The 27,045-nt window shown below is 62.4% G+C and overlaps 5 protein-coding genes across 13 annotated transcripts; 2 read left to right on the top strand and 3 right to left on the bottom strand.

Annotated features, from left to right (window-relative positions):
* The first annotated feature begins 838 nt into the window (after positions 1-838).
* Positions 839-2,958, top strand: TBX10 (T-box transcription factor 10). The gene is made up of 7 exons (XM_065066429.1): positions 839-1,173; positions 1,386-1,560; positions 1,631-1,732; positions 1,798-1,969; positions 2,066-2,221; positions 2,301-2,368; positions 2,453-2,958. Exons 1-7 carry the CDS (start codon positions 963-965, stop codon positions 2,823-2,825), a joined length of 1,257 nt encoding a protein of 418 aa, XP_064922501.1. The 5' UTR covers positions 839-962; the 3' UTR covers positions 2,826-2,958.
* Positions 2,887-10,156, bottom strand: TCIRG1 (T cell immune regulator 1, ATPase H+ transporting V0 subunit a3). 2 transcript variants are annotated; one of them, XM_065066390.1, is made up of 20 exons: positions 10,060-10,156; positions 8,842-9,011; positions 7,797-7,875; positions 7,493-7,722; positions 7,308-7,402; positions 6,640-6,766; positions 6,474-6,556; positions 6,276-6,369; positions 5,979-6,191; positions 5,390-5,540; positions 5,173-5,312; positions 4,799-4,956; positions 4,635-4,725; positions 4,436-4,554; positions 4,087-4,300; positions 3,849-3,965; positions 3,664-3,774; positions 3,458-3,578; positions 3,207-3,378; positions 2,887-3,120 (listed from the first exon to the last, which is right to left on the bottom strand). In XM_065066390.1, the coding sequence occupies exons 2-20, from the start codon at positions 8,956-8,958 to the stop codon at positions 3,039-3,041; spliced, it is 2,514 nt and encodes an 837-aa protein (XP_064922462.1). In that variant the 5' UTR covers positions 8,959-9,011; positions 10,060-10,156; the 3' UTR covers positions 2,887-3,038. The 2 variants fall into 2 exon arrangements, with proteins under 2 accessions (XP_064922462.1, XP_064922461.1); XM_065066389.1 differs by lacking the exon at positions 10,060-10,156 and having other exon boundaries at positions 8,842-9,680.
* Positions 10,157-10,752: 596 nt separating this feature from the next.
* Positions 10,753-13,183, bottom strand: NDUFS8 (NADH:ubiquinone oxidoreductase core subunit S8). Of its 5 annotated transcripts, none has more exons than XM_065066441.1 (7): positions 12,700-13,183; positions 11,921-11,968; positions 11,782-11,844; positions 11,588-11,677; positions 11,302-11,474; positions 11,092-11,220; positions 10,753-10,990 (listed from the first exon to the last, which is right to left on the bottom strand). In XM_065066441.1, exons 1-7 carry the CDS (start codon positions 13,166-13,168, stop codon positions 10,859-10,861), a joined length of 1,104 nt encoding a protein of 367 aa, XP_064922513.1. In that variant the 5' UTR covers positions 13,169-13,183; the 3' UTR covers positions 10,753-10,858. The 5 variants fall into 5 exon arrangements, with proteins under 5 accessions (XP_064922513.1, XP_064922512.1, XP_064922516.1 ...); XM_065066440.1 differs by having other exon boundaries at positions 11,921-11,971; XM_065066444.1 differs by having other exon boundaries at positions 11,921-12,008; positions 12,700-12,778.
* A 108-nt stretch (positions 13,184-13,291) lies between these two features.
* On the bottom strand, positions 13,292-21,020 carry ALDH3B1 (aldehyde dehydrogenase 3 family member B1). Its single transcript, XM_021282532.2, has 11 exons — positions 20,865-21,020; positions 20,219-20,430; positions 19,740-19,902; positions 17,004-17,114; positions 16,795-16,915; positions 16,591-16,676; positions 16,279-16,360; positions 15,620-16,006; positions 15,371-15,537; positions 15,098-15,197; positions 13,292-13,809 (listed from the first exon to the last, which is right to left on the bottom strand). The coding sequence occupies exons 1-11, from the start codon at positions 21,000-21,002 to the stop codon at positions 13,616-13,618; spliced, it is 1,761 nt and encodes a 586-aa protein (XP_021138207.2). The 5' UTR covers positions 21,003-21,020; the 3' UTR covers positions 13,292-13,615.
* Positions 21,021-22,025: 1,005 nt separating this feature from the next.
* On the top strand, positions 22,026-26,436 carry UNC93B1 (unc-93 homolog B1, TLR signaling regulator). Of its 4 annotated transcripts, none has more exons than XM_065066392.1 (12): positions 22,026-22,250; positions 23,010-23,115; positions 23,190-23,331; positions 23,420-23,573; positions 23,713-23,811; positions 23,875-24,004; positions 24,090-24,183; positions 24,263-24,387; positions 24,456-24,638; positions 24,719-24,992; positions 25,183-25,301; positions 25,422-26,436. In XM_065066392.1, the coding sequence occupies exons 1-12, from the start codon at positions 22,063-22,065 to the stop codon at positions 25,686-25,688; spliced, it is 1,881 nt and encodes a 626-aa protein (XP_064922464.1). In that variant the 5' UTR covers positions 22,026-22,062; the 3' UTR covers positions 25,689-26,436. The 4 variants fall into 4 exon arrangements, with proteins under 4 accessions (XP_064922464.1, XP_005514883.2, XP_064922463.1 ...); XM_005514826.3 differs by having other exon boundaries at positions 22,030-22,250; positions 23,650-23,811; XM_065066391.1 differs by lacking the exon at positions 22,026-22,250 and adding an exon at positions 22,649-22,788.
* The last annotated feature ends 609 nt before the right edge of the window (positions 26,437-27,045 follow it).

Consider the following 27,045-nt stretch of genomic DNA (forward strand, 5'->3'; position numbering starts at 1 on the left):
AGCTTGTCCCCATCCATCTCCCGCTGTCACGGTGTCAAACACAGCGCTGGGAAACGTGGGGCGCGGGGGCTGAGCCGCGGGGTCCCGGGTGCCACAGCAGGGACGGGACGTGCCTTTTGTCCAGGGTTCTGTTTAGAAGCCCAGAGTTCAAGAAACGCCCTATTTTAGGGTGAAAACCATTACAAACCTGACAAAGATGCACAGCACCCACGAGTGATTTTTCCCTTAACTACGACATACATTGTAGGTTTACATTTCTAAAGAGCAATGACAGAATTCAATAGGGATTTTTCCCGTCACAAGTGATAACTGGTGTTTCATATCTTCTATTTTTCTTCCGTGAAATAACAGTCTAACAAGTTTTAAAATAAAATGCTTTCTGTAACAATAGAACTTTAAATAAAAACACGGGTTTGATTCAGATACTTTTGAGAAGACGCGGATACTTTTCCAAGATCTTCTGAGAAAGCAATTATTCCAACAGAGACCAGACGAGGCCTTAAAAAGACAATATGCTGTGTTTCAGACAAGGTTGCACTTCAGTTTTTCAAATAGTGTAAGTGCAATATTATTTAATCACTTCTTCTCTCAATGTGCCACCGATTTCCAGCTAGCCCACGTGTGAAGCTTTCCTTTTGGTTTTGCATTCTAGCTTAAAGAAAGCACTGTATGTCTTTTCACCCCCAATTGACTAGATCGTTAATAAATTTAAACAAAATAATCCTCCCAGAGCCGCAAAAGCTTCAGGGTCTCAGCCGGCGCGTTGTGGACGCCTCAACGCCTCGCTCCGACTCTAATCCTGGGTGTTGATGGCGAGATGGGTGACATGAGGGGGACAAGGAGACCCCGGTTGAATTGTCCCTGCCCAGCCCGGTACCCCGAGATGCGGCTGGGGACCAGTGGTGGCCCCAGAGCCACCGCTCGCCTCCCGTCCATCATCATCACCATCATCGCATCAAGGCATGAAGGCAGCTCGGGGAAGGGGGGGACGTGCTCCAGCCCCCCCCCCCCAAATGTCTCCACCCCCAAGCAGGGGCATAAAACCCCCCGGCAGACAGCAGGGGGACGGTGCAGAGGTGGCGCTGGGAGGGGACGTTGCTGGGGTCCCCGCTGCCACCACACCGGGACACGGAGCCGCAGACGCCTCCTGCCCACCCGCTGCACCCATGGCAGGTAACACCCACCTGGTGGGGTCCCATGGGGGGGTTGGGGTGCAGGGAGGGTTGCCCAGCCCCACAGGAGAATGGGGGTGTAGTGGGGAGGGGGATAAGTCCCCGGTCCTCCCAGCCCCTCTGTGCCGAAAGGGTGCGATGGGGTGGCTGGTGGTGCCCCCACAGCTGGGGTGCAGGATGGGGCCCCCACAAAACCTCCCTCACCCCCTGCAGCCTTCCTGGGGGGGTCAGGCGAGGGAGCCCCCTGTGTCACCAGCCTGGGCTGTGCCGGCGAGGGGACAGGGAAGAACCGGCACGTGTCCCAGGCGGCGGCGCGGCTGGAGATGGGCAGTCTCTGGGAGGAGTTCAACCGCCTGGGCACCGAGATGATCGTCACCAAGGCAGGCAGGTGGGTACCGGAGAGGGACGGGGGCTGCCAGGGTGGGGGACACCCCTGTCCCACCCCCCCATCCCCGCAGGAGGATGTTCCCCACCTTCCAGGTGAAGCTGTCGGGGTTGGACCCTCTGGCCGACTACGTCCTGCTGATGGACTTTGTGCCGCTGGACGACAAGCGATACAGGTGGGGATGGGGAGGCTGGGGGGGCGGGGTGGATCCTGCGGGTGCTGAGCCCCCCCACCCCACAGGTACGCCTTCCACAGCTCCTCCTGGCTGGCGGCGGGACGGGCCGACCCCGCAGCCCCCGGCCGCGTCCATTTTCACCCCGACTCCCCGGCCAAGGGGGCCCAGTGGATGCGGCAGATCGTCTCCTTCGACAAGCTCAAGCTGACCAACAACCTCCTGGATGACAACGGCCACGTGAGGACGCGGCTCTGGGACGGGTGACGGGGGGGACACGATGTACCCTGGCATGGGGGGGTCCTGCCCATCACCCCCTCTTTTGCCCCTTCCCAGATCATCCTCAACTCCATGCACCGCTACCAGCCCCGCTTCCACGTCGTCTTCGTGGACCCGCGGCGGGACAGCGAGCGCTTCGCCCACCAGAACTTCAAATCCTTCAGCTTCCCCGAGACCCAGTTCATGGCGGTGACAGCGTACCAGAACCACCGGGTGAGCCCCGGGGTGCGGGGACACCCCGATGTCCCCCCCACCCTTCCCCAGGGACCCCCTGACCCCGCTATCCCCCCAGATCACCCAGCTCAAGATCGCCAGCAACCCCTTCGCCAAGGGCTTTCGGGATGGTGACCCTGAGCCGTGGTAAGGCCACCCCACCCCGATACCACCCTGACGCCGCGATGAGGGGCTCCATGTCCCCCCTGAGCCCCCCAATCTCTCTGGCAGGTGCGGGGTGCCCGCAGGGTCCCTGCTGGGTGCTGTGCCCTGCGCCCGGGCCACTACGCTGCCCCCCAGCTCTGAGAAGCAAGAGAAAGGTAGGGGGGCTCGGGGGGCGGCTGACCCCCCGTTGCTGTCTCTCCCCCGCCCAGGGGCTCCCCACAGCCGTGGGGCACTGGCTGCCACAACCGGCCCCCCACAACCGGCCCCATCGGTGGCTCCATCCAGCTTCCCCACACCCCCCTTCCAGCATCTCGCTTGCCCCCCTGGTGCTTATGGGGGGACCAAACCCCACACCTTGCCCTACCCCCTGCCCGCCTTACCCCCCCTCAGCACCTACAGCCCCACCGCCACCCCCCACTTCAGCTACGGGCAGCAGTGACGGGGGGACACCCCCAGGAGCCCCTCCCCATCCCACCATGGGGGGACAGAGACGCAACAAACCCTGGGGACAGTTTTATTCGCTACCACAGAGGGGATGAGGACGATGCTGCAGCAGGGGGGCTTGGGGGGGACCCTGCCCCCCAGCACCCCCAGCAGGGTGGGGGATCGGGTCCAGCTGCTGCTCTGACCCCCCGGCATCCCCACGGCGCAGTCACTCCCCGGCGTGGGGCGCGAAGGCAAAGGGGCTCAGCTTGTACCCGGCGCCCACGTAAAACTTATTCTGGAACTCCACCCTGCCGAGGAGAGGGGCTGGTGAGGAACAGCTTTTGGGGGGGCGGTCGCACCCTTGTCCCCGCGTCCCCCCCTCTGTCGGGCTCACCAGTGCAGGCGCAGGGCATGCAGGAAGGCCGAGAGCCCCTCCATCACCAGCAGGATGGCCACGGTCAGCACGGCGAAGGCGGCAAAGACGGGGACCAGCACCACGCCGCCCACGTAGCGCAGCCCCACAAAGCCGTGACGCATCACCATGGTCCACAGCACCTCCGAGAGCTCTGCCGGGGGGACAGGGAGAGGGACGGGGGGGTGAGGCTGTGCCCAGGCCCGGGGAGGGGGGACACGGGGGACACTCACGCGCGTGGGCCAGGCTGAGCGCCCAGAGCCGCAGGTAGGACGCGGTGTTGGAGACACAGCCCAGGCAGTACTCGATGGTGTGGATCGCCTGATGCATGAAGATCTCAGCAAAATCCCGATGCTGCAGGGATGCGGGGGACACAGGACATCAGTGGGGGGCACAGCCACCCCCACCCCGCCGCCCGCACCCTGCCAGTGCCCCTCACCTCAGCGTCACCACTATGCCCCCCGCTCTCCATGTCCTCCTTGGTCGTGTTGACGGAGTTGCCGGATTCCTGCCCCTCCAGCAGCGGCTCCTGCTCCTCCGCGGCCACCGGCTGCACAGGGACAGCGGTGACACCCCGCTGTGACACCCCCCACCTGACCTCCCAAACCATCCCCCCAGCCTTACCGCGGGATGTCCCGTCCTGGGTGCACGCCGCCGGCAGCGCAGGTAGAGCGGTGTCCCCAGGAGCAGGACGGGCACCGACGCCAGCGCAAGCACCACCAGCACCGTCTGCACTGGCACCTGCACCAGAGTCCCCGAGCTGAGAACAGCCCCACTCATGACACAGAGGGGACGCCACGATGCTCCCAGCCTGGGCAAAGTGTCCCCACGCGGGTGTCCCACGTCTCCAGGGGGTTCCTACCTGCCCCCGGTAGAGCGGCAGGTTGCCGGGGTTGGAGGTGAAGAGGAACATGTCGATGAAGTGGATGAGGATGCTGGGGGCCACCATGGAGTCGGCAGCGCTGAACGTCACCCACTTGTAGAAGATGAGGAAGACGAGGTAGCCGAAGAGCGCCAGGAGGAAAATCATCTCGGGCAGGAGCTCCAGCACCAGCCGGTGCCACTGCTGGAAGTGCCTGGGCAGGGGGACATCAGCCTTGTCCCCACGTGTCCTGGGCTCCCACCCAGGTACAGCACTCACCCACTACACCCAAGTTCAGACGCGGTCCCCTCAGCGTGACCGTGGGTGACAAGAGCCAATGGGGACTCACACATGGTTGAAGATCCCCAACATGACACCAAAGCCCATGTGCACGATGCCCAGCACCACGGACATCTTCATCTTGAAGGAGTTGAGGAAGTTGAGATGGTTGGTGGCCAAGCTCCAGATCTGTGGTTGACAAGGTGGGTAAGATTCTGGGTCACCCCACCGAGGGTCCCACCTCGTCTGGTCCCCCACGGGACACTCACTGGGTCGATCCCGAAAGGATAGGGCCCTCGGAAGACACCGGTGACGTTGGGGTCCAGGGTGAGGGACGGGTGGGTGGCGAGGTAGTCAGAGCTGTGGGCAGAGCGAGGGGGGTCAGTGCAGGCAGGGACCTGGGGGGGTTCACAGGGGAGTTTGGGGGTCCCACCTCCAGGAGGAGTGGTTGGCCATGGTGGCCACGCTCCAGGCAGAGGGGAAGATGACGGTGGCTTTGCTGAAGCACTCATTGTAGATGAAGCCGGTGTAGATGGAGAAGGCCCCCATGAGCAGGATGAGGTAGCGTCCCTCAAAGAACGTCTGCCAGATCTGGGAAGCGGGGAGAAATGTGGCTCCCATGTCCCACACCACCAACCCTGACCCACATTGTTCCCATCCCACACCACCAGGTCCATCCCACACCTCCAAGACCATTCCAAACCTCCAAGATCATCCCATAACTCTAAGACCTCCCACGCCCCCAACCCCATCCCATGCCCCAAAACATGTCCCACACCTCCAGTCTGCCCTCCCGTGTCCCCTCACCTCGTTGGTGGCCTGTCGCAGGCTGGGGCTGTTCTCATACAGCACCATCCAGAGAGCAAAGAGGAACATGAGCAGCCCGTGCCCCACGTCCCCAAACATGACAGCGAAGATGAAGGGGAAGGTTATGATGGCGTAGGGTGCTGTGGGGACACAGGGACCGTGTCACACAGGGTCCCCACCGCAGCCCCGGGCCGTGGTGGGGAGCAGGGGCCCTTACCAGGGTTCACCTCCTGGTAGCTGGCCACCCCGTAGGCGTCCACGATGCTCTGGAAGCCGGCGGTGAACTTGTTGGTGCGGATGAGGGTGGGGGGGCTCTCGGAGGTGGGGACGCGCTGCACGAAGCACTCGACGCTCGAGCCACTCGTGTACTGCAGGGGGGACACCCGGCACTGACCCACGGCAACCCCAGGGGGGCACGGGGACCCCCGGTGACCTTTGGCATGAGGACAAGGGGACACCAAGCCACAGCTGGCATGGACACACCAAGTGAACGCCAGCAGAAGGACATGGGGACACCAAGTGAACCCCAGCACAAGGACACAGGGACACTGAGCAACCCCTGGCATGGGAACACCAAGCAAACTCCAGCATGAGGACATGGGGACACCAAACAATCCCAGCATGAGGACAGAGGGACACTGAGCAACCCCTGGCATGAGGACATGGGGACACCATGCAAACCCCAGCACAAGGATGTGGGGACACAAAGCAACCCTGGCCCTGAGGACACTAAGGAACCCCAGCACAAGGACATAGGGACACCAAGCTGCTCCTGGCATGAGGACACAGGGACACCAACAACCCACCGATCCCTGGCGCAGGGCGTCCTGCACTTGGGTGAGGTCCCGCACGGGACACCAGACCTCGGCGATGAGACACTTCTCGGTGACGTCGAAGCTGCACTGGTTGAGGACGAGGTAGATGGCCTTCATCTTCTGCACCTGCACCCGCCAGGTGGGCAGCGCCACCACCACCTTGTCCAGCACCTGCGCCAGGTACTGCTCCGTCTCCTCCAGCACCTGCAGGTGCCCCACAGCAGGTCAGGGACGGGCTGGGGGTCCCGGCGTGGCCCCCCCCGGTCCCTGCAATGGTCCTCAGCTCACCACGCTGAGGTCCTGGATCTGGTTGACCAGCCCGGTCATGGTGTCCGCCCGGCTGGCCTCGCTCTCCGGGTAGGGGTAGACGTGGCAGTGGAAGCTGCAACAGACGGACAATGTCACGTCGGGGGTGACAAGGCTCCCCGGGCGGGGCAGAGCGGGTTTTGCTCAATAAAGCTCTACATGGTGGGGGCCACCACTCACCAGGCTGAGATCTTGCGGATCTTCTGCCCGATCTGCTCACCCCAGTAGGAGATGAGGAAGATGACCCAGGTGATGTCCTCGCCCTGGGGACAGCACAGCCTGTGTCGCCCTGGCCATCCTGGCCCCCCGTTCCCCACCAGCCCACCCACCCTGGCGTCCTGCTCACCGTGGCCGGGTCCTCCATGGGCTCGGGCATCTCCACGAAGCTGGCCACCAGGTAGCCACGGCACGCGCGCCACAGCAGCCGCTCGAAGGCGCTGACCCGCCACGGGTGAATGACACCGGCCACAAAGCTGTGGGGATGTGGTGGGGACACTGGGACAGGCACAGCTCCACCGCTGTCCCTGCCCCATGGCCAGGCCAGCCCCCCATGGACCATCTCCAACCCTTACCCCAAACTTTACCTACAATTCCTGCCCCATGACTATGTTGTTGCCCCATGGCTCATCTCCAGCCCGTGCACTACAGCCTTCCCAGTTACTCTATGGCCATGTCGCTGCCCCATGGGCCAGCTCCAACCGTTGTCCTACAGCCTTAGCCACAATTCCTGCCCCATGGCTCATTTCCAACGCTTCCCCTACAGCCTTCCCAGTTGTTCCGTGGCCAAGCCAGTGCCCCACGGCCCATCTCCAACCCTTCCCCTGCCCCATAGCCATGTCGTTGCCCCATGGCCTGTCTCCAACCCTTGTCCTACAGCCTCACCCATGATTCCTGCCCCATGGCCATGTCGCTGTCCCATAGTTCATCTCCAACCCCTACCTTACAGCCATGCCCACTGCCCCACGGCCACACCACTGCCCCATGGCCACACCACTGCCCCACGGCCCCTCTCACTTGATCTTGCGGTCGAGATGCTGGTGCAGGGAAGGGTCGAGGATGGGCTCACGCTCCGAGAGCGCCCGCGGCCGCGCCGGGGAGCCCAGGGGAGCCTGTGGCGACGGGGAGCAAAGAGACAAAGCTGTTGGCACAAAACGGGGGCGCGGGGCGACACCCCCGTGCCGCCGCCCCCCCAGACCCACCGGCAGGCTGGTGAAGCGCTGTCCCTCGCGCAGGACGTGCAGGTAGCGGCGCAGGTCGCGCAGGCGGGCGCGCAGGGACGCGCGGTTGCCGCTGACCTCGCGCAGCTCCTGCGCCAGCTGCTCCGACTGCTCCTGCAGCCGCAGCGCCTCCCGCGCCAGCGGCGCCCGCGGGCTCCCGGCACACGGCCCCGGCGCCCGGCCCGCCGCACGCAGCTCCTGCTGCAGGAACGCTGCGGGAGACACGCCGTCACCTTTGGGGAGCTCAGCGGGGGGACCCCCCGAGCAGCCCCCCAGCGGCGCTCACAGAAGGTTTTCTCCATCTCCTCGCAGCGCCGCACCTCGCCCACGAAGCGCCGCTGGAAGGCGCTGACTTTGGGGTTCAGCTGTGGAGGGGGACACGGTCACGGGACAGACGTGGTGGGATGGGGGGACAAGCAGCAACCCCCCCCCGGGCAGACCAAGCACCCCCAAACTACAGCCCACAGAATGCACCCCAAGTCACCTGCACCCAACCCCTGCACCCATGGCACCCAAATCCAGTCCCTTGCACCCATACTACCCCAAATCACCCACACACATCCCCCTGCACCCATGGTGCCCCAAATCCAGTCCCTTGTACCCAAGGCACCCCAAATCACCCCCACACATTCCCCTACACTCAAGGCACCCCAAACTACCCAAACCCAGTACCTTGCACCCCAAAACAGCTGCCTCCACCCCCTGCACCCAGCTTCCCGCAGCACCCCAAACCACTCACACCCACCCCTTGCACCCCAACACATCGACCCCAACCTCGCTGCACCCTCCACACCCCAAACTCACCTGTACCAAACCCCTGCACCCACTGCACCCCAAACCACCCATCTCAAACCCACAGCACCCCATCCCGCCCAGATCAACCCCCCTGCACCCATGGCACTGCAAACCACCCACTCCAAAACCCCCTGCACTCAGGGCATCCAAATCAACCCCCCTGCACACAGGGCACCCTAAACCACCCATCCAAAATCCAATGCACCCACAAGCACCCCATCCACCCCAGATCAACCCCTCTGCACCCAGGGCACTGCAAACCACCCACCCCAAACCCCACTGCACCCAGGACACCCAAATCAACCCCCTGCACCCATAGCACTGCAAACGACCCACGCCAAACCCCACTGCACCCAGGACACCTATCCCAAGCCCCCAGCACCCACTGCACCCCATCCCACCCAGACCAACGTCCCTGCACCCAAACCACCCCCATTGCACCCAGAGCAAACCAAGCCACCTGCACCCGCCCCTTGCACCCAGGGCACCCCAAACCCGCCCCCCAGCCTCCCCATGGCCCCCCAGCCCCTACATACATCCCTGAACTCCAGCAGCCCCCGCTCGCCCAGCTCGCTGATGCAGCTGTAGGCCGAGGCGGACTGGAGGAAGAGCTGGGCCAGGCAAACCTCCTCGCTGCGGAACAGGGACCCCATGGTGCCCCCGGGACCCCCTCCCGCCCGGGCTGCAGAGGCGCGAGGGCACCTGCCTGGGGGAGCAGAGGGTGAGGGCTGGGGGGGGGGGTCAAGGTCAGGGGTGGCAGGAGGGCTGGGGGGCTCCCTGGGGGTCTGGTTTAGGGGTCACCCCAGGGGTCTGGCTGTGGGTCCCACGGGTCTGGTTGGGGCTTCTGGGGACCTGGTTTGGGAGTGTCACCCAGGGGGTCTGGGGGTCACCCTGAGAGTCTGGCTGGGAGTCCAGGGGTCTGGCTGGGGGTCACCCCAGGGGTCTGGGTGTCTGACTGGGGGTTCTGGGGATCCAGAAGGGGTTTTGAGGCGTCTGGGTGGGGGTCAGCCCAGGGGTCTGGCTGGGGGTCCTGAGCGTCTGTCTGAGGTTCTGGAGGAGTCTGGATGGGGTCCCAGGGATCTGACTGGTGGTCCTGGGGGTCTGGCTGGTGGTCACCCCAGGGGTCTGGCTGGGTTTCTGGTGGGTCTGGATGGGGTCCCGGTGCTCTGGTTGGGGATCCCGGGGGTCTGCCTATGGGTCCGGAGCTCTGCCTGGGGTCCCGGGAGTCTGGCTGGGGGTCCCAGGGTTCTGTCTGGGAGTCCGGAGGTCTGTCTGGGGTCCCGGAGGTCTGTCTGGGATCCCGGGGCTCTGTCTGGGGTCCCGGAGCTCTGTCTGGGAGTCCGGAGGTCTGTCTGGGGTCCCGGAGGTCTGTCTGGGATCCCGGGGCTCTGTTTGGGGTCCCGGAGGTCTGTCTGGGAGTCCGGAGGTCTGTCTGTGGTCCCGGGGCTCTGTCTGTGGTCCCGGGGGCCGCAGCGGCAGAGCGGGGTGAGCCGGGCTGTCCCCGCAGCCGTCCCCGGGAAGCGCCCGTCCCCGTCCCCAGCCCCACGCGGCTCTTCCCGGCACCGGGCTTGCAAAATACTTTCCACCCCCCTTCCCCCCCACCTCCCGCCCCATCCCCGCCCCGCTCAGCTGCATCTGACTCAGCGCCACCGCATCCCCGGGCACCGGCCGCCCCCCCGGGCCCGGCGGGGCCGCGCTGCCCCGAACCGCCGCGGGCGCTGCCCGGCGGGAGCGGAGCCGCCGCCCGCCCGTACCGGGAGCGCGGGGCCGATCGCGCTCGGCACTTCCTCTTCCCCAGGAAGGGCCCGGCCGCGGGGAGGGACCGGCCCGCCCGGCCCCCCCACCGGGGCTACCGGGGCAACCGGGACCGGCTGCCCAGACTGGAGCGACCAGGGCCGGCCCGCCCGCTCCCCCCGACCGGAGCGACCCGGACCAACGCTCCCCGGGATGCCCCGTTCCCCGGGCACACGGGGCCGGGAGCGAACCGCCCCCCCCACCGGAGGAAACGCGGGATCCCCCAGCGCCGGGACTGCGGGAATGTAATGGAAACCCCCGGCCGGTACCACCGGGACCCCCGTGGCTGCCCCGGGGAGCTGGAGGGTGGGAATGACCCCCCATGCCCCAGAGCCGGCTGCAGGCAGGAGAATCCTCCTCCCGGGAGAGGGGCGGGGGCCCCAGAACCCTTTAAACCCCCCAAACCCTCTAACCAACCCCCAAACACTTTAAATCCCCCCCTCACCACCACCCCTTGTTCCTTGCCTGCACCCCCACCCTCCACACCCCACATTCCTGTGCCCCCACCCCAACATGGGTGACAGCACCCGAAGGACCCCTGTCCCCCTCCCCAAATTGCAACCATGCACCCCCAGGCTGTACCTGCCCCGGGGGGGGTTAACCCCCCCCCCCCGCCCCAGTGCTGGAAAGGAACACACAGAAAAAGCCGGAGCTCCGGGTTAGGAAGGGGCCGGTGCCCCCAGTGCGGTTAAGGGGGTGCAGAAACCTCCCAGACCCTTTATTAGGGGAGCAGGGAGGGGTGGTGGGGACACCCGGCTGTCACCGGTACAGGTAATCGGCCTGGATGTTGGCCGCAATCTCAGCCTCCCACTTGTCGCCGTTATTGAGCAGCTTCTCCTTGTTGTAGAGCAGCTCCTCGTGCGTCTCCGTCGAGAACTCGAAGTTGGGACCCTGCCGGGATGCGAGACGTTCTCTCAGGGCTCACCAGACCTCCCCAGCCCCCAGGCAGGGGGTCTCGCTGCCCCACGGGCTCTGTGTCCCCCCCAGGTCACCTCCACGATGGCATCCACGGGACAAGCCTCCTGGCAGAACCCGCAGTAGATGCACTTGGTCATGTCGATGTCGTAGCGGGTGGTGCGGCGGCTGCCGTCGGCGCGGGGCTCGGCCTCGATGGTGATGGCCTGCGCGGGGGGGACACAGCGGGGGACACTTCAGCTCCCCCGGGGGCGGCGGGAGGAGGAGGAGGGGGGAGGAAGGCCGACCTGCGCGGGGCAGACGGCCTCGCAGAGCTTGCAGGCGATGCACCTCTCCTCCCCGGACGGGTAGCGGCGCAGCGCGTGCTCCCCGCGGAACCGCGGGCTCAGCGGCCCCTTCTCAAACGGGTAGTTGATGGTGGCCGGTTCGCGGAAAAGGTAACTCAGCGTCATGGCCAGGCCTGGAGGAAAGAGAGGGGGCTGACAACACGTTTTGGGGGGGGCTGGCACCCCGCAGACGGGACGGGGAGGCCAAGGGGGGTTTGTTCTGCACCAGAGCAGCTCCAGGACTCACCGCGGAAGAGCTCGGTCCACAGCAGGGTCTGCGCAGCGCGGTCGGTGATGGAGCGCATGTCCATGGGCGCCTCCTGGACGTTGACGTACTCTGTGGGGACAAGGGACGCTGTGCCCACCCCATGGGGACGGGGGAGGGTGTTCCCACCCCACAGGGACAGGGGAAAGGGATGAGGACACGGAGCCCCTACTCACTGTAGCACTCCCTGGGGACGGTGGTGCTGAGGGGACGCAGGTGACCCAGGGGGGCCGGTGGGGCTGTGGGGAGACAGAGGGGTCAGGGGGGGTTCTGGGGGGCAGAGGGGGATGCGGGGGTGCCCGGTGCGGCTCTCACCTGCGTGGGCAGCCCGGTACAGCAAACGCAGCGCTGCCATGGCCGGTCCTGCTGTGGCAGAGGGGACCAGCCTGTCACTCTGCCAGCCCTCGGGTGTGGGGACAGCAGGCAGTTAGGGGGGCCCTGGGACCCCCCCACTTCCCACAGGGGACCCAGGCATCCTGACCCCCAACCCTCCACCAGAAGAGACCCAGACCCCCCAGAACTCTCCCTCCCACAAGGGACCCAGGGATTTTATCCCCCCTCCTCCCACAAAGGACCCAGATGCCCTGACACCCCCCCAAGGGACCCAAGTGATCCCCCCACCTCTCCCAAGGGACCCAGGTGTCCTGACACCCCCAAGTAAGGAACACAGGTGTGTCCCCCACCCCTCCAAGTGTCCTGACACCCCCACCAAGAGACCCAGGTGTCCTGACACCCCCCAAGGGACCCAGGCGTCTTGTCCCCCCACCACCTCCACAAAGGGACCCAAGTGTCCAACCCCCTACCAACCGGAGCCAGGTGTCCAGGTCTCTCCTTCCCACACTGGCCCCAAGTGTCCCCTCAAGGGATCCTGGCACCCTGCTCGCCCAACCCCAGGGGACGCCCCAAGACCCCGCTCCCCAAAGGCCTCAGGCGGCCCATGTGTGTCCCCGGGGGGGTCCCAGGCATCCGGGCCGCCCTCTCTCCCCCACGCGGGGTCTGGGGACCAGGACGAGCCACCATGGGCCACCACAGCCCCCGAGTGACCCGAACAACCCCTCCTGGGCCCGCCCTAGGGCCGCGGCCGCCCCACTCACCTCCCCCAAGGACCCGGGCGTCCTGACCGGCCCCGCCCCCGGAGCGCACTGCGCAGGCGCGAACGGCAGCGGAGCAGGCGCAGAGCGGCGCCAGCGTCACGGGACAGGGAGGGGGCGGGGCGCTGGGGGCGGGGCAGGCAGCGCCATGCTCACTTCCCATTGGCCAGAATCCGCTGGGGGAGGGAAGGTGGGCGGGGCTTCGCGGAGTGGGCGGGGCGGCAGACGCGGAGGCACCGGGCCCGGGTTCGGGACTGTAGCCGGGGTGGGTGGTTGGCCCTGGGGAGCGAACCACAGGTTCCCTCGCTGCAGGTAACGGGGTTCCGGCCAGCAGCCCGGCGCCCTGCTGAGCTCCGGGGCGGGCAGCTGAGCTGTCCCGGTCCCCTACAGCCACCTCCTGCGTCACCGCTGGCTTCGCTCCAGCCCAAAACTCACCCCAAATTGCCCGGGGCACCACGCTGCCACCAGGCATAGGGTGACGGAAGTGGACGTGATCCTAAGGGGGTGGCTGAGGGTGACAGTGTGAGGGATGGGGACACTGTGGGTCTGGACCCCCCCAAAATGGGGTGACGGCGGCAAAGCCAGGCAGGAGAGCTCCATGCAAAGGCTTTACTACAAGTTACGCGGAGGAGAAAGCGACAGACGGCACCAAGGAGAGAGAACAAGGTTCATCCAGAAGAAATCTAACGAGAGACGGGGCTACTGCTGGGCCTGGGCTGCTCCTCTGAGAGAAATATAACTTTTGGCCCTTCCAGATGTGTCCTGACAAACAGTCCGGAGCGGGAGGAGCAAGCGTGGAGGAGGCGTCCTTCCAAATCAAGACCCAACTCGGCTGGGTTCCTTCCAGCTCAGGAAACAAGGGAACAGGGTGGATTTTGGCCCCCGGGGGTCCCAGTCCCCGCGTGGTCCGCGAGCAGGCTCAGAGCAGGGTGCACATGCCCTTGCGCTTGATCTCCAGGGTGGCCGTCATCAGCCCCTGCTTCTGCGGGGTGTACGGGGGGTAGCGCACCGAGTTGAGGGTCTCCAGGCCCATGTTGCGGTGCAGGCAGCCGCGCTGGTGCGTGAAGGTGTCGAAGGTGAATTTCCCGTGGTATTTCCCCAAACCGCTGTTTCCTGCAGGGCACAGCACGGGTGTGAACTCGCTGCGGGACTCTGCTGCTCATCAACACCGCTAAATAAACTTTTTTACGGGGTTTTTTCACGCAAAAGCTCCTGCTGCGGGGTAATGTGGATCTGGTGGAGGAGCTCTCACCCTTCCCCGCGTCCTTTCCAGCTCTACGTCCAGCAAATCCTTTCACTGCTCAGAGCCCTGAGTGCATCTTTCTTACATTATCTACATCAGCTTTGCTGCACCTACAAGGCTCAATTTCCCTTTTTAACCTCAATGGTGCTCTACCATATCTCTTAGGAGTTCCCAGCGTGGCCCCTGCAAAGCTCAGCGTCTTCCTGGAGCTCCTAAAAATACGGAGCCACGTTGGTAACACCGGTTCTTGTGACTCCTGAGGTGGCACACGGCGGTTAATAGCTCGGTGACTTCACATCCGAGCTACCGGGGAAGCTTTGGCAAATTCCATCTCACCACGATGACTTGACCTTCACCTGACCGGGGCTGCTATAAAACAGCTTCACCTGATAATTTGGGGCGGTTTGTCTGCATCATTTCCATAAAGATAAGTTACAGGATGGGAACCACGAAGAATTGTTCCCTGAGCCACAGTCAGGTGAGGAATAAATTGCGCTTTGCTGTCGTAGTGTCTGTCCCATTATGTCTGAATCAGCCCTCAGCCCCGACAGAGATGCTGAGCACGTGCAGCATAAAACCAAGATATTTTTCCCCAGAGAATATTCTGGGAAAGAGACAAGGAGATTGGGAAAGTATTTGGGGAAAATATCCTCAGAGGTTTCCTGTATTCATGTGCTCTTCCCTGCAAAATGCTACAACCAGAGCCCAGGGCTGGGCAGACCTTGCTTTTCACTTGAGAAAACGGTATTTTTTGATCTTGGAGAGCAGAAACTCTTTGTTTTTGCCCAGGAGGATCTCCAAGTGACCATAAGCAGGTTCTCCAGATGTTTTTTAGGGTTTTGCTCCTACTATTTAATCCTAAAAAGCAGAATGAATGTACGGCCTGCTCCTACCCAGCACCATGAGGAGGAATCTCGCCTGCCCAAGAGGGACAAGGCGTCGGATGAGTGAGGGACAGACCAAAGGGAGCAGCGCTGGACGAGCTCCCAGGCAAACCTCAGCCAGGCAGGAGCCCAACCCTGGCACAAAATTCACCCACGGTGCTTAGAAATACCAGGGAAACCACCAAGTGGCACAAATTTCCCTGCCTTTTATATGAAATATTTGCAGGGAACACTGTGGCCAGGGACGGGGCAGGTTTGGGGGATTTGGACCTACCGATCCCACCAAAAGGCAGCGAGCTCAGCGTCACGTGCATCAGGGTGTCGTTGCCGCAGAAGCCGCCGCTGCTCGTCCGCTCCAGAACCTGGTTCACCACCTGCGAGGGAAGCAGAGGAAGTGGACGTGGGTTTCGCAGCCTGACTCGTCAAATGTCACCCAACTCACCCGTCACCCGACTCAAAAGACCCTTCCAGAGCTTTCCGTGGGGTGTTGGTGAGGGGGGCACCAACCTCACCGCCCCATTTCCCTGTCCCCGCTCGTGTCCCTCACCTTGCAGTCACAGGAGAAGGCGTAGATGGCCAACGGCCGCGGCCGCGCGTTGATGAAGTCGATGGCTTCGTCCATGTTGGCCACAACGACGATGGGCAGGATGGGCCCGAAAACCTCCTCCTGCATGGCGGGGTCGGACGGCAGCACGTCTGCCAGCACCGTGGGGGCTGCGGGGAACAGTTACCGTGACAAACCACCCGCTGCACAGGCACAGGCCATCCCACTAACCCCCGAAACCCACGTCCTCACCGATGTAACGCTCCTTCTCATCCGTCTGTCCCCCGATGGCCACGCGCCCGCTGCGCAGCAGCGCCTGGATGCGGCGGAACTGCTTGTCCCCCACGATGCGGCCGAAATCGGGGGATTCCTTGGGGTTGGAGCCAAAAAACTCCACAATGGCCGCACGCAGGGCGGGCATCAGCTTCTCCTGCATCTCCAGGCTGCAGAGCAGGTAGTCAGGGGCCAGGCACGTCTGCCCCGCGTTGAAGAAGCGGCCCCAGGCCACCCGCCGGGCCACATTCTGCACGTCGCAGGTGTCGGACACATAGCAGGGGTTCTTGCCCCCCAGTTCCAGCGTCACCGGCGTCAGGTGCTTGGCGGCAGCTTCCATGATGATCCGTCCCACGGTGGGACTGCCTGCGGGCCAGGAGAAGACGCATCTCAGGGAGAATCCCACCATGAGTGTGGCACTCTGGGGAGCCACCAGACCCACAGATACATCCCAGATCCTCCAAGAGATCCCGAAAGCAAGTCCCCAACCCAGGGTCTGCATTCTCAGAGGGCGGGGAAAGGGTTCTGCTTGCGGGCAGGCTGCCCTGTGTCATGCCTTGGGCGGGGTAAGTCACAGTGGGGTGACAAGAGGGGATCCCACCTCCTCATGGCACAAAACTCAGGCCTGCAGGACGTACCGGTGAAGAAGATGTAGTCAAACTTGTTCTCCAGCAGCTTGGTGGTCTCCTCCACGCCGGCGGTCACCACGGCAAAGCAGTCCTGCAATGTAAGAGTCCCCCAGTGTCACCATCTGCCCCAGGTCACTCTGTCCCTGTCCCCACCAACAGCATCCTGGGCTGCTGGACGTGTGGATAACAGCTGAGCGTGGAGAAAGGACAGACAGTGGCACCTGGGACCAGGGATGGTGTGACACTGGTGTGTGCGGGACAGGGTTGGGAACACCGTGGCCCTGGGACAGAGAAAGGACGAGGACAGGAAAAGCTTCTTACACTGTCCAGGTAGCAGGTCAGCGTTTCAGCAACAAGTTTCTCAGTGTTCTTGGTGATCTCCGAGGGTTTAATGATGACACAGTTACCTGGGGAGAGACAGACAGGACATCAGAGCAGTGACATGGGGACAGCCAGCCCTTCTGGCACCCCAGCACGGGGACAAGGTGCTTCAGGGACAGGGGACAAGGGACAGGTTTGACTCACCAGCTGCAATGGCCCCGATGAGGGGCACCAGGAAGAGGTGGATGGGGTAGTTCCAGGGCGCGATGATAAGTACGACCCCGTACGGGTCCTTGCGGATGAAGGCCGAGTCCAGCTGTGTCACCTGCGAGAAAGGCCACCATCTCAGTGACGTCCCCAGCAATTCCTCCCACTTTGTTCACCCCCAGCTCAGCCCAGAGCTTCTCCCTTACCAGGTTCTTGTCCACATGCTCGTCCTTCATCCAGCGGCACAAGTTGTTCAGGGTGTCGTTGAGCTCATTCTTGCACAGGAGGATCTCGGTGAAATAAGCCTCGGTGGACGGCTGGGGACAGAAGTCACATAAGCATCGTCCCCACCCCGACCCCCATCCGCAGGGGACATCTCCCCTCTCCTCTGCCCACGAAGGGCAGGAGAAATTATTAAGTAAAAAATTACGAAGCAGAAGTTGCTCTCACCTCCTGCAACCCCCGGGGAGTATCAGAGTCCCAGAAATTTTATGAAAATAGGTATTTGGCCAGAGGAAAAAACAATATTGAACATCATGGGTGACACTAGATGAGCTTTGAGGGTCCCTTCCAACCCAAACTATTCTGACTCTATAATTCTATGATCTTCACAATATTTAAGAGCTCTTGAGCTCAATATCTGCGAACTGCTCCCCTGGTAACAGTGCCCTGAGCCCAAGGGACACCGAGCAGTGTCACCAGAGCTCCAGAGGAGCTGGTACCAGTGCCAGAGCCGCTGAGCTGCACTGGGACAGCGCTCTTGTGTTTGTGTCCCCACCACCTGGGGACATGAGCTGGCAGCAAAGCCCTGAGCTCCCTCCCACAGCTCGTGCATGAAAGCTGAAGTTAGGACCTCGCTTTGTTCCAAGAGAAATGGGAAGAAGAGCAAATGCTTAATTAAACATCTCGTGATGGAGCTTGGCAGAACCAGCCTCCCAGTCCTGACAGAACCCACCGCAGCGCCAGGGCCTCAACAGGTTGGGTGAGACAGCCCCAGTCAGGGAATTAAACAAACCCAACAGGTTTCTCCACGATAAACTGTCCCAACAATGCAAGGACTAAACAGACAGTGACGGGGAAGCAATGGTGGGACATCAAGGTATCACCTGCAGGCAGTGGGTCCTCTCTGCTGCATAACCACAGCCATGAATCAGAGGCTCAGCGAATAATTTTGGGTAGAAAAGCCCCTCAAGATCATTGAGTCCAACCGTTCCCCCACCCCTGGCACTGCCCCATGTCCCCGAGAACCCCATCTCTGTCTGTCCAGCCCTCCAGGGATGGTGACTCCAGCACTGCCCTGGGCAGCCTGTTCCAATGCCCCACAGCCCTTTGGGGAAGAAATTGTTCCCCACATCCAACCTCAACCTCCCCTGGTGCAACTTGAGGCCATTTCCTCTCATCTCTTGTTCCTGGGGAGCAGAGCCCGACCCCCCTGGCTCCAAGCTCCTTTCAGGCAGTTCAGAGATCAGAAGGTCTCCCCTCAGCTCCTGTTCTCCAGCTGAACTCCCAGGTCCCTCAGCCGCTCCCATCACACTTGGGCTCTAAAGTGGCTCCCGCACAGTGAAGCCGCCTTTGCAGAGCGCAGTGGTTGCAAAAACCCTCTACTCCGATGTCCTTTGGATTCCTCCGACCCAAAACCATCCCTGGGTGGGAGCCGTCCCCCATCACCACAGCAAAACGTCGCTTTGGGCCTGGAAATTCTGGTTGCTGACTCTCAGGTGGCAACTTCTCAAGTTCTACCACCAAGCCCCACTCCGGAGACCTTCAGGTGAGACACATCACTGGACACATCACTGCCAGACCAAGCTGCTCCTCGACATGAGGACATGTCCAATGCCTGGTGAAGCAACGGAGCTGCTCTCAGCCCAGGATGACAGTTGCATCATGAGGAAGATGATGAAATTACTGATGAAGACGAGCCATTAAGGGTTTTGACGGCACACAAAGGCTAGAAGGTGGGACATTAAGTCTGATGTCATCCCAGTTCCTCCAGAGAGGAACCGGCATCGCTGGAGATGATGTGCAACCTCGGTACGTAACACCGGATGAAATGCCCATCGAACTATGAAGCCCCGACTGCATAACAATCTTATTACTAGACAACCGGCTCTAATTACCTACAATTAGCAGACATGAAGGACGCACTTGGAGCACTGATGCCTATCAAGGCCTGGCTGAAGGAGAAGGCGCTCACCTCAAACAAACAAGGCAATTACTAGCCTAGGAAGATGTCAGGGCACGGCTGATGTGCTGATACACCCACGGACACGAGTCCTTTGGCTCTGAGCGCTTCCACTACCACATAAAACCAGTTATATGGCACCAGGACATGCCAGCTCTCCAAAAACAATTCCTGATGCCACCTCACCAAAGTGCGGCCTGTTGGGCTGTGGCACACGGTAGAGAGGGAGAAAAAGAGGGAGAAAAGGGTCCTGAAGCAAAATAAGGAGAAAGAAGAAAGGAGGAAGAAGGAAGAAGGGGAAGAGGAAGGAGGAAAAAGAAGAGAAAAAGACAGCTAAACATGGTGAGGATGCTCCTGCTTCCTCAACAGACCACCCAGGGGCTCCCGACATGCCACAACACCCAGAGTCACATCCAGGTCCCCACCCATGTCACCACCTTGGCCTTGAGCAGCCCTGGGAGGAATGTGCAAAGCGAGCAGGTTGCACAATGCCAGTAAACCCCCAGTGTGACCAGGCTGGCGAGCAGCACCCCAGGGCTGTCACCCTGTGTGGAGGTCCTGCAAAGCCACCGAGGAGTTGATGTGTAGGGTGGATGTGGCAGGTGACACTTGGTGACAAGTTCCCACCTTGCAGTGGCCAACAGGAGCTTTGCTCAGTTTAAGGGCAATGGGGACAGGGTTGGTGGCACCCAGGAGGGTGCAAGACCCAGACAAGGGGGTCTGCAGAGCCCCAAAAATGTGACCTGGCCCTGCCTCTCACCTTGCCCATGTCCAAGGCGGTGGCCTCCAGGATCTCCTGCTTCTTCTCATCCAGGAAGCGTCCCAGGGCCTCCAGCTGGGCCGTGCGATACTCCAAGGGCCGCGTCTTCCCCGAGAGCCAGGCTGCCCGCAGGTGGCTCACCAGCCCCGCATAGGGGTTCTCGCTGCAGGGATGGGGACATCAGAGGGATCCCAGCCCAGACCCAGCCTCTCACACTCCCAGTGACGATGCAGAGGAGCTCCACATCACCCCAGCCTAGTGTCACCCCAGCCCAGCATCAAACTGGAGTCCCAGAGTCCCTGGGGACACCTGGGTCTTCCCCTTGCTGCTGGGAACAAAGGCTCCTGTCTCCTACATGCCACCGTTCCTGGCTGTCGCTTGTCCCCTCCCTTGGGCCGCAATGCTGGATGGTGGCCCACAGACCTCCAAACTTGTCCCACAGGCAAGCACCCCATCTCCCTTCCGCCCCTCACTCTCACCTGCTGGCACTGCCGCTCGTCGGCCCCTTCCCGCTGCCTGCACTGTCTGCGCTGCCTGTGCTGCCCGCACTGCCACTGGCGGCTTTCCCAGCATCGCTGCCCACAACGTTGCACTGGCCGTAGCCCGTGGGCGGCAGCCCGGAGGGCTCGAGGGACTGGTACATGCCGAGCTGTTTGTAGGAGCTGCCGGTCCTGCGGAGAACGTGGTGGCCCTGGTGAAAGACACGGGGCGGTGGATGGTGGAGCTGGAAGCGCTGGAGATGCCAGGGCTCCATCCCAAGAGGTGTCACCCCAGAGCAGAACATCCGTCCCTGAGCCCGCGGTGTCTTTGAGTGGTGGTTGGGAGCTCCGGGCTGTCCTGACCGGGGGTGACTCAGCCCCGGTGCAGTTGCCCCAGGCTCCGGTGCGCCCGGAGGGGGATGCTTGGAATTCCCAGAACTGAAACAAGTCCCTGGCCGTGGGGCAGCATCCCAGGGTCACCCCTGGAGTCCCCAAGAACCATGGTGTATGGCAGCATCCCAGGCTGATCCCAGGGATCCCTTCCTGAAGGGAACCCCGCCATGGGGTGCCCAGTGCCCCACAGCCTCCCCCTGCATGGGGCTGGCAGAGTGTGGCTGTGAGGATAAGTCTGGTCGCTGGGACCTACCTGTGGGGCTGAGCGGTGGTGAGAGGAGTGCGAGGCCCAGCTGGTGCTGCCGAGGGTCAGGGTGTCCCTCCTAAATGCTGTGGGGCTGGTGGCCATGCCCCATGGGCAGGGGCGGGCAGGAGCCTGTCCCGCCTCCATGGGGCTGGCAGTGGGGACGCGGTCTGGGATGGAACCTCCCCCATGAGTCGGTGGCACCGGGGACCTCCCATGGCCACCAAACCACCACCGTGAACCCTGACCCACAGGGACACCCAGACACCTCTCACTCTGTCTCCAGGGCCACCTTGACCCCTAGGGACTCCCGCACACCCCTCACCCTGTCCCCAGGGCCACCCTGACCCATAGAGAATCACCCACACACCCCTCACCCTGTCCCCAGGGCCACCCTGACCCATAGGGACCCCACAGACAACCCCAAGTCACCCCTCCACCCACTGGCACCGGTTCCTCTGGCACGGCAGCCCTCGCCAGCTCCCCAAACTCTGGCTCCCCTGGCCGGTTCTAATTACCCCCCTTCGTCAACAGGAAGGGCAGCACCCGGCCCAAGACGCCCCGTCACTGTCCCCTGGACTCAGCCCCTACAGCCACACTCCCCGGGGACCCCACAGCATCCCCCAGGGAGGGGGAAAGGTTTCCCCCCGGGCAGCACCCCAATTTGGCACCGTGAATTTGGCTGTGGTGCCCGTGGCAGCCCCAGGAGCCAGATCCAGCTTTGAGAGTGCCACATGTGTCCCCAAGCAGCCCCCAGCAGGCACATGTCCCCAAGGGAGAGCAGAGCATCAGTACATGGAGTGGGCTCCTGGGGGGTGCCAGGTCCCAATTTGGGATGTGTCTGGGGAGAAGATGCTCCGCATGGCCCCTGGGGTGGGAGACAACCCCAGAGCAAGGGGGTCCCAGTGCACATGTTGCTTCCTGGCAGCTCCCAAAGACCCACAGGGGTTGTCCCCCTTTGTCCCCCATCTCGCAGGACTCATGACCTCAGCACCTTCCCCGAGCACATCTCAAGAATCCCCCGGTACCGGCTGGGCCGGATCCTGCCCTGGCTCCCCATGACAGAGATTTCAGCCTCCCCACCGCACCCCGAGGTGCCCCCACCCTGCCCTGTGGCACTGGCACCACGCAGCTGCGGGCACCCTGGCATCGCTACCTGCCCAGGCACCCTTCTGGCCCCACATTTTGGTGACAAGGGGACAGGCGGATGCTCCATCACCCCCCAAACCTGCCCTGCACCCCCAAAGCAGGGTGTTCCCCCCACCCAGACACCCCGTCACATCCCCCAGGCCGGGAAGAGGAAGCGAGAGCGGCAGAGCCTGGGACCGGCACCCGGCACTTGGCACTGCAGGGCACCCCGAGCTGGCAGCACCTGCGGAGCAGCTCTGGGGGCTGGTGGGAGATTTGGGGTGCTGGGGGGGACAGTGGTGCTGGGCAGGGGGTGGGATGGGACCTGTGCAAGTTGGGGTGGGTACTGTGCAAGGGGGGGTTGCGATGGGTGATGTGCAGGGGAACTCGGGGAGTGCTGTGCAGTTTGGGGTGCAATGGGTGCTGTTCATGGGGTGGTCAGGGTGCTGAGGAGGGGATCAGGGCTCTGTGCAGTTTGGGGTGCTATGGGTGCTCTGTGGGAGGGTCAGGGTGCTCTCTGGGGGGGTCAGGGTGCTCTCTGGGGGGGTCAGGGTGCTGAGGATGGGCACAGGGCGAGCACCGGGAGTGCAGGCAGGAGGCAGCAGCAGCATAGATGGGTGGGAACCGGGACCCAGGGGTGCGGGACACGGCGGGGTGCGGGACCCCGGCGGGGTGCGGGACATGGAGGGGGCGGTGCGGGAGCGGCTCCTTTAAACCTCGTCGTTCTGCCTCCCTCGTCCGAAAGAGGAAGCGGCGCCCGCCCCGCCCCGGGCCGGCCCCGCGGCTCCGGGTGTGGGGGTGCAAGGTCCAGGGGTGCTGGGTGCCGGTGTTGGGTGCTGGGTGCCGGTGGGGGGTGCAAAGCACATGGGTGCACCGTGCGGGGGTGCAGAGTGCAAGGTGTAGGGGTGCAGGACACGGGGGTGCAGGGTCTGACGGTGCTGGGGGGCAGCTCTGGGGGCACAAGACACATGGGCGCAGCATTTTGGGGGCACAAACAGGGTCCCCCCAACCCCTGCCACCATCCAGGCCCCCCACGCTAGAGGCAGAGATGGAGAAAGACCCCAACTACCTCCAGGACGCGGCCAAGGCAGTGGCAGGTGACAGGCTGGGAGCTGAGGGGACAGAGGCGCAGGTGAGACCGGGGGACACCCGTGGGGACTGGCACCGCGGTGGCCGTTCCCAGGGCTGAGTGGGGTTCCCCCGCAGCTGGATGACTTTGTGGGGGCTCAGTCCGACTACAATGAGGAGGAGGAGGAGCAGAAATATTTCCGCCGCAAGCGCCTGGGCATCGTGAAGAACGTGGTGGCCGCCAGCCTGGCTGGCATGCTCACCTACGGTGTCTACCTGGGTACGCCCTGTCCCCACCCTGGGGACACCCCTGCTGTGGCATGGGAGGCTCAGGGTGGGGGGGTAACAGCCCTGGGACGCCCCCCCAGGCCTCCTGCAGATGCAGCTGATCCTGCACTATGACGAGACATACCGGGAGGTGAAATACAGCAACATCCAGCTGGAGGACATCGACCGTAAGGTGCTGATGGGCATCAATGTCACTCCCATCGCCGCATTGCTCTACACCCCTGTCCTCATCCGGTACGTGCGACACCCCACATGCCCCCACCAGCCCCCCAGCACAGGCACCCACACTTTCCCCTCCTCGCCCTGGCAGGTTTTTTGGCACCAAGTGGGCCATGTTCCTGGCGGTGGGGATCTATGCCCTCTTTGTCTCTAGTAACTACTGGGAGCGCTACTACACGCTGGTGCCCTCTGCCGTGGCCATCGGGGTGGCCATCGTGCCCCTCTGGGCTTCCATGGGCAACTACATCATGCGGTAAGCACCTGGGGTGGCGGACGGGGAGGCTGGGGGCTCCGGCTGACCCGCTGTGCCGCGCAGGATGGCACAGAAGTACTACGAGTACGTCAACTACAAGGAGGACCACGTGCAGGAGCAGCAGCGGCCACCACGGGGAGCCTGCAACACTTACATCATCATCTTCCAGACCGTGTTCTACGCCTGCTTCCATGTGAGCACCAGCGGAAACTGTGGCACAGGCTGGGGGCCACACCGGGAAGCCCAGTGCTGAGCACCCCCCGTTATCCACCTTGCAGCTCAGCTTCGTCTGCGCTCAGATGCCGATGCTCTTCTTCCTCAACAACTACCTGTACCAGCTCAACCACACGCTCTACAACATCAAGCACTGCGGTGAGCGCGGGATGGCGCAGCAGCATGGGACAGCGTGGTGGCACCGGGACTGAGTGCGGTGTGTGTGTCTCCTGGGCAGGGACGCTGAGCCACGGCACGCTGTCTGGCTTCAACACCACGGTGCTGCAGAGCTTGCCCCGCAGTGTCAACCTCATCATCGTGGAGAGCGCGCTGATGGCGGCCGCCTTCCTCGCCATGCTAACGGTGAGCACTGGGGCGGGCCGGGGACACGCTGTGACACCGGCAGTGACTCACCGGTGACGGCGCGGCAGGTCCTAGTGCTCTGCGGTTCGGCGTATCAGCCCATGGAGGAGATCGACCTGCGCAGCATCGGCTGGGGCAACATCTTCCAGCTGCCGTTCAAGCACATGCGGGACTATCGCCTGCGGCATCTCTTCCCCTTGTTCATCTACAGCGGCTTTGAGGAGCTTTTTGTCTGCACTGGCTTCTCCTTGGTAGGGCCTGGGGAGAGGGTAGGGGGGTGACAGAGCGGGGACAGCCTGTCTGGGTGATGCTGAGCTTGTCCTCACTGCAGAACTACGGCGTGTGCGCCCTGGGGCTGGAGAAGTTGGCGTATCTCCTCATGGCCTACGGCTTCTCCGCCTCACTTTGCTCCAGCCTGGCTCTCAGCATGCTGCGCCTGCGGCGGCAGATCCCGCTGCTGGCCGGAGCCTTCATCCACGCCGCCCTCCTGGTGACACTCTTCTGTTGGGCACCACAACCCCGGCTCGTGGTCCAGGCGCCTCTGCTCTACACCATAGCTGTGCTCTGGGGCACGGGGAGTGCCCTCAACAAGACCAGCATTAGCAGTGAGTCCCGAGAACATCCCTGTCACAGTTTCTCTTGTCCCCTGGCATCACAGCTTGGTGGTCCCCAGCTCCTCGGACCTGCTGACAAGGGGCAGGACAGACCCACCGCGGCTGGGTCCTGCTAACGGTGCCACAAGAGGGGACACCGGCACGGGAGGGGGATGCTGACAGCCGGTCCCTTCTGTCACAGTCCTCCTGGGCATGTTGTATGAGGACAAGGAGCGCCAAGACTTCATCTTCACTATCTACCACTGGTGGCAGGCACTGGCCATCTTCACCGTATACTTGTGGTCAGAGCTGCCCATGAAGGTAAGGCTGGGTGGGTGGCTGTCCCCACAGTGTCCCCTGGCTGGCTCTGTCACCCTGGGAACCTGCCAGGCTCAGGGGAGGTGCAGCGTCACACCGTTCCCCCATTCTGTCTTCCTGCAGGCCAAGCTCTCCATCATGCTGGCGACGCTGGCGGTAGCAATGGGGGCTTATCTCTGGATGGAGCACAAACTGGCGCAGCACGTGGCCTATCGCCTGCCCCGCATCCCCCGCCCACGCCTCAGGATGCACGGCTACTGCTATCTGGAGGAGGACGACTCGGACGAGACCGGCTCGGAGAGCGACGGCAGCAATGACGACAACGACGAGCGGCCGACGGAGTCCGCCAGCAGGGAGGAGCTGCCAGAAGATGAGAACCAGCTGGGTTAGAGGCAGCCTAGAGACAGCGCCCCCCCGCCCTCTGAACCTGAAGTGGGGTCCACAGCACTCCCTGGAGCTACCCAAACCCCTTGAGCAGGCCCAAACCTCCAGATTCCCCTCAGGCTGGGCTTGCAGCACCCCCCCCACAAGCCCCAAAGACCCCCAAGCCAGGCCCACAGCCCCTCAGGCCAGGCTTGCATCCCTCAGGCCAGCCCCACAGCCCCTCAGGTTGGCCCGCAGCCCCCCAGCCCCTGAGGTCAGGTAATTCTTTGGAATTCGCTTCTGATCCTAATGAGCAGGACTGATCAGTCAGGAAGAGAGTATAAAGAACAGGTCAGGTATAACACCATCCTTCTAGATACATAATCAGAGTTTTCAGTAAATCGTTGGTTAGGGAAAACCTGAACCAAAGGGTACTGTATTCCATTCCATTTACTGGCTGCCCATGGCTGCATCCCTCTTGAGTTTAACCCCTGTTAGAAAGTAATGGTAGCTTTAACTTCCACATTTCTGGAAGCAGTGAGCTCCATACTATAGTTCTGCAGCATCCGAAAAAAATACTACCTTTGGGTTGTTTTAAACCTGCTGTTCATGATTTCCCCTGTGTGCCACCTACTAGAAAAAGTGAGTGAGAACTCCCTACCTTCTCTTCACAAGCCACCGTTTTATATAATTCAATCATCTTCCCAAACATTGTCACTGTTGTCTTTTTCAAACAGAAAAGTCCAAATGCAAATAGTCATGCTTTAAACAGAAACCATTCTCTGTGTTTCATTATTATTTTCTACCTTTCATTTTGTTCTGTTATTCCTTTCTACCTTCACCTTCTTTCTGACCTGGGAAACCAGAGCTTCACACTGTTGTGGCCATGCCACTGATGTACACAAGATGTCACAATTTTTTCCTGCTTCACTCTGTCCTCCTTTTCTAATAATTCCAGATATTTTTGACTTGGAGCTGGGAATTAAGTTTCCAAAGAATTACCTATACATTACCCCCCCACAGGCCCCCTGAGGTACCACATCCAAGCAGCCCGGACCCCCTTTTCACAGAATCCCAGAATATCAGGGGTTGAAGGGACATGGAAAGCTCATCCAGTGCAATCCCCCCATGGAGCAGGAACACCCAGATGAGGTTACACAGGAAGGTGTCCAGGCGGGTTGGAATGTCTGCAGAGAAGGAGACTCCACAACCTCCCTGGGCAGCCTGGGCCGGGCTCTGCCACCCACACCCCAAACAAGTTTCTTCTCAGATTTAAGTGGAACCTCCTGTGTTTCAGTTTGCACCCATTGCCCCTTGTCCTGTCACTGGTTGTCACCCAGAAGAGCCTGGCTCCATCCTCCTGACACTCCCCCTTTCCATATTG

This window comes from Columba livia, chromosome 5, assembly GCF_036013475.1.
Source record: "Columba livia isolate bColLiv1 breed racing homer chromosome 5, bColLiv1.pat.W.v2, whole genome shotgun sequence".
Classification (NCBI taxonomy): Eukaryota; Metazoa; Chordata; class Aves; order Columbiformes; family Columbidae; genus Columba; species Columba livia.